The sequence below is a fragment of the Nestor notabilis genome, unplaced genomic scaffold (genome assembly GCF_000696875.1).
Source record: "Nestor notabilis isolate BGI_N333 unplaced genomic scaffold, ASM69687v1 scaffold11842, whole genome shotgun sequence".
Taxonomy (NCBI): Eukaryota; Metazoa; Chordata; class Aves; order Psittaciformes; family Psittacidae; genus Nestor; species Nestor notabilis.
In genome coordinates, this window is record NW_009919742.1 from 4,775 (window position 1) to 9,942 (window position 5,168).

Below are 5,168 nucleotides of genomic sequence, written 5' to 3' on the forward strand. Positions count from 1 at the left end.
GGTACCCTCCGCTCAAGCAAACAAACTAACCCACTCTAGGCTGCATTCCAGTAACAGAAATACTATGGAAGGGAGGAGTCGGTGCTCTGGAAGAGGGAAACAGGGTACGCTGCCCAGAGTCTTTGTACAAAAAAAAGGCACAGGGTAGTTGGGGAAGGTAGTGAGCTCCTTCATATGCCAGGCACTTCGTGTTCCTGCTGGCTGGCCTGTACCCACAGGGCGCAGGGGAGGCAGGGATGCCTGGATGGACACATGGAGGGACTAGGCCAGCAGGTATGCCGGTGGTGAGCAGGGACACAGAGCCTGGTGCTGGAGCCCAGCTCTCACCAGGTGAGGAGGAGCCATGCTCCATCCATGCCAGCAGCTCAAGGGCGCTGGGCTGGGCAGGCGGAGAGCAAGAGGCAGCAAGGGCTGTCTTTTGGGACCAGTGGAGGAGAGGGGTGGCGGGACTGGGGTACACTGGCTTGTGCTTTGAGTCCAGCAGCTGCTGGTGCCGAGCTGTTCACTGGCGCATCGGGGTCAGGCTCAGCGAGGGGCCGCAGGAGTGCCAGGGGCTCCCCAGGCACCTACAGACCCCCGTCCACCCCACTGCGTCCTTCCCCAGCGAGGGCCGAGGATGCTCAGGCTTTGCTGTCAGCTGGGCTGTCCCCCAGGGCAGTGGCAAGCTCGCTGAAGGAGGGTCGATCCTTCGGGCTGGGGGCCCAGCAGCGCTGCATCAGCTTGGCGAGGCGGGAAGGGCAGCCCTCGGGGTGCGTGAGCTTCGTCTTTCCTGACTGCAGACCTGACATGAAAGCAAAATCCAAAGGGCTGTTGGGAAGAGGCATGATCCTCTCCACAGTGTGGAAGGAGGGCTGGAACAGCCTCCCCAGCCAGACCAGCTCCATGTCGAGACGAGGGACATCACACAGCCGTGCCACAATAGGTTACAATGCCAAGGACCAGCACAAGGTACTCCACATACCTGCTAGGACCTCATCATCTGCCAGCGGGGTATAGGGCATCTCCCCATGCGTGAAGACCTCCCACATGAGCACCCCAAAGGACCACACGTCTGACTTGGTGGAGAACTCGTCTTCCAGCACAGCTTCAGGGGGCATCCAGCGCAGCGGGATCCAGGCCTGGCGGAAGTGGTAGTACTCGCTGTGGGCAGAATAGGCAGACATTGAGACTGGTGCCATCCCACCTCTCCCATTCCCCTGCCAGGCTCCGATGCTGACCTGTTGTACACATCCTTGCTGAGGCTCAGGGATGAGACCTTGACCTGCCGCTGGGCACTGACCAGGCAGTTTCTGGCTGCCAAGTCCCGGTGCACGAACCTGCTGTTGGAGAGATGCTCCATGCCCAGGGCTACCTGTGTGCAGAGAGACACCTGACCCCAGAGAGATGTGAGTGCTGGCTGCCCTCCTCAGGGTCCCCAGCCCCACAGCACTTCCAGATCTGCAGTATCACCTTATGTTTGGTGGTGAGGGGCTGTGGCTTCAGAGACTCATCTTTGCTCTTGGAGATCCTCAAGAACTGCTTCAGGTCCCCCTGGAGACAGACAGAAACTTAGAGGCAGCACCTCTCTCTGCTGCCAACCACATATGTCCCTGCAGCAGCTGGATGTGACACTGATCCGTTATCTCCTGGGCCATGGTCCCTCCTGTCCTCCTGGTCCCGGCCCTGTAGGGCAAGCCTTCTGGGCCTCAATTGGCTAAGATCAAGGCAAGCAGGCCTGATGTTCCCAGGTTTTTCATGCCCCAAATAGACTTCTCTCCCATGAGCTCCAGGTTCCCCATAGTAGCCCTTAAAATTCACAGCCATTCTGCAGCAGCATGGAGTCCCACAGCTTAATTTATTCAGCTGAGTCCTGGGCATAAACCAGAAACCAGGAGGATATGGAAGGGGACAAAGTCACCTCCAGAACTTGCAGCAGACACCCATTCCCCTTGAGAGTCTTCCACACGTTAGGAATAACGGTAAGCTCAGCCTGGTCTCAGTGCACCTTGCCTGCCCTGTGCTGCCATCCTGGATCATGTGACTCTTGCAAGCCCCTTGCCCATTCGTTGTCCACCCCTCCTCCTCCTCAATGCAGCACTGCTGGCAAGGGCCTTACCAAGTCCACATACTCCAGGACCATGTAGTGTGGCTCTGCCTCACGGCACAGCCCCAGCAGCCGCACCACATTGGAGTGGTTCAGTTTCCCAAACATCTCTGCCTCTCGCCGGAAGTCCAGCTGCAGCTGCTCATCCCTTGTCTGCAGGCTCTTCACCAGCACCAGCGCTTCACCCTCACCATCCTCAGCACCTTTTGCCTTGGCCAGGAACACTTCACCAAACTCCCCCCTGCCTGGAAGTGCAGAGCAGCACATGGGAAGACAGCATGTGTTAGGACAGCATATGTGCGGCTGCAGGGCCCCGTGTATCCCAGCACATCCAGTTTTCTGGCTAGGACATGCTGGGGTTTCAGCCACAGGTTTCTTGCTGGAGTGGGGTCAGGGCCAGAGTGGCCCAGCATACCCAGGGTTGTGATTGTCTGCAGGTTGGAACGTGGAAAGTGCATCTTGTCAGCAGCACTGTGCCGCTTGCTGGCCCCAGAGCTGCTGCCCAGGTTGGTTAAGGCCACTTCTTCCTGGATCTCTGCTGTCATCTGCCCATTCTGCAGCAAAGCACCACCTGCAAGCAAAGCACAAATGGCTTCAGCATCCTGTCAGGACGCACAGAGAATGTCAAGCTGGGGATCAGCCCCTTCTGAGGCTGACACTCCAAGCACCCACAACTGACTCCAAGTACCGCAGCCTGATGTCTAGCCCCAGGCAACAGCGTGGCCTCCACACAGTTGTTCCCTCTGGTCTCAGGTCTGGCCCCATCTCTGGCAGCCCTGCAGCCACCCTTGAAATCAGATGCTGAGCAATGGCTTTGGTCCCAGAGCAAACCAGCCCCATCTGGCCTTGTCCATCCCAGGGCGCTCAGTCATCCCAAAGGGGTGGCTACATCCAAACTACCATTGACAAAACTCTGCAGAACAGCAGCAGGAGATTGGATGTGTGAGGCAGAAACAGAGCAAAGAGGACCCTGTTCACTATAGCCAGAGTCTCGTGATGCCCAAGAGACTTTCAAGTTGATCTGGCATTGGCTGCTGCAGCCTGACCCCTGCTCCTTGCTCACTTCCCAGCATTCTAGCAATGCTCACGGCCTTGATAATCTTGAGCCTTTCAGACCAGATCAGCCTGTAGTTTTCTTTACTGCCTGGGTGAGAGCAGTGCTAGGAAACAGTGTCCTTGCAATCAACTCCTGCAAACTTTCTGCTCAGCAACTCAACTAGAAATTTTCCTGGCACAGATAGAAGCCAGTGAACAGGACAAAACATTATTACCTTAAGAAAGTAGAGAACCCTGCAATTTACAGGCAGCTTGTAGGGGAAAGACTGTAGAGATAGCAAACCTTGATTTTGAATGCATTTACTGCTTGTATCAGACTTTGCACCAGGAAGAAGCACCTTCCATAAGGCAGGAGTTTGAATGTAAAGCAGGGCACAGCACCAAGCTAAGGTGCCCGACACATGCGCAGGAACACCCTGCATTACTGCGCACACTCCATTTCAACTAGTCCAGGGTAAGCATTAAGAAAACCCCTGCCACGCAAAAGGATTTAATCACAAATTAAGTGTTGACTCAGCATGAGGTAACTCCAACAGAAATCTCACTCCCTATAATTTCCATCAAGGGTCATTGTACAGCAGCATGTGTACATGCATGCTTACAATGCATGCATACAGGAGAGGTACCAGCCCACCCCGAGCAGGCCTGGCCACAATGACAGGGGCTTTGTCACAGGTAGGCTTGGAGCTGTGAAGGCTGATACAAATTGACTTAAGAGCCATGGCTACTGACAGCTGTCATCTCTCACACACTGCAGAAGACCATAGTGAAAAAACACCATCTACCCTATAAATCAAAGCTCGACACTTCTTACACTCTCTGGTTTTACACTAATTATTAGCAAGACTGTTTGACCCTGTGCTGTCTGCACTCATGACTGATAGCATTTCAAGACTACAGCTTGAAGCCAAGACGATAATACAAGAGAACTGCTGCAACTGTGCCAAGAAAACACAAGAGGCTGTAGAGTGAGCATGCTGCCACTGAGAGACAGCACCAGCAAGCAGCAACAACAGACACTTCTGAGAACAAACATCCCTCTGTTTCACAGAGGCTTGACAAGATAGTTGATAACAAAGGGACTGCAAAAATTATCAGGAAGTTTAGGCTGCAGGATATATGAATTAGAGGGTAATCAAGTGTAGAGAAGCTGCCTTCTTTGCATACCTGCCTACAACACCTTAGCATCTTCTGGAGAAAGAGACACAGCCACGCTACCCTGGAGAAATTACCACGTGCCAACACAGAAATAAAATGCTCCCATCAATCCCCACAGCCCTTAACCTCCCCAAATGCCATATTTGTATTCACCCCAAAAAAGCAGAACAGTCAGAGGGACTCTGAGAGCAAGCACCCTTGTTACACATGATGTGGCACACCAAGGAAGTGGCCTTGGAAGATGACCGACTTGTTAGGAGTGCATTGATCCATAGGAAATCCATAGGAAGGATCCACTGCAAATCCATAGGAAGGTCAAATCTGTCTGGATCCTCAGGAAAAGTCAGCTGGTGGCCAGACAAGGAGTACTTATCGGGTAGGTGCTGAGATACTTCAGGTCACCCAGCTAAAGAGGCACCAAATCAAAAGGAGGAAGAGAGACACATCTTTGAAGACCATGGTGAAGGAGGTGACTCCACTGGAGCTGACAGCAAACAAATCACTTCTCCAGAGAGGCTATGGAAGTACCAAAAAGGAGTGTAGACATCTGGGCAGCTCGGTCTGCTTGTAGCAGTGAGGATGCATCTGTCTGACAGATAAGCTGTTTCCAAATGAAGGGGATAAGAAGAGGCAAACTCTGGCAGAATAAAAACAAAAACATAATAAAGATAAGCCGAAATAAAAACCTGAAACCATCTCAAAAGAGATTCAAACAAATCCTTTCACAGGAAGAGGATGCTGGCCAGAGTCTGTTGGCACAAGTGAGCTGCCAACCTGTCCAACAGGAAGAGCTCACAGTGGTGACAGCAGCAGAGCATAAAGCTGCAGAGATGCTCCCGAATTCCTGCTCCCAGGAGGTTACCAACCGCCA

General features: G+C 53.3%; 1 protein-coding gene across 1 annotated transcript in view; it reads right to left on the reverse strand.

The window, feature by feature from the left end:
• Positions 1 to 548: 548 nt before the first annotated feature.
• PTK7 (protein tyrosine kinase 7) overlaps positions 549 to 5,168 on the reverse strand; it is a gene marked incomplete at its 5' end in the record, with an annotated part of 13,541 nt that continues 8,921 nt past the window's right edge. Inside the window, 6 exons of the mRNA XM_010010361.1 lie at positions 549 to 781; positions 962 to 1,140; positions 1,218 to 1,369; positions 1,450 to 1,530; positions 2,096 to 2,328; positions 2,499 to 2,654. Of these exons, the coding sequence (XP_010008663.1) occupies positions 621 to 781; positions 962 to 1,140; positions 1,218 to 1,369; positions 1,450 to 1,530; positions 2,096 to 2,328; positions 2,499 to 2,654 (962 nt within the window). The remainder of the gene's footprint in view (positions 782 to 961; positions 1,141 to 1,217; positions 1,370 to 1,449; positions 1,531 to 2,095; positions 2,329 to 2,498; positions 2,655 to 5,168) is intronic.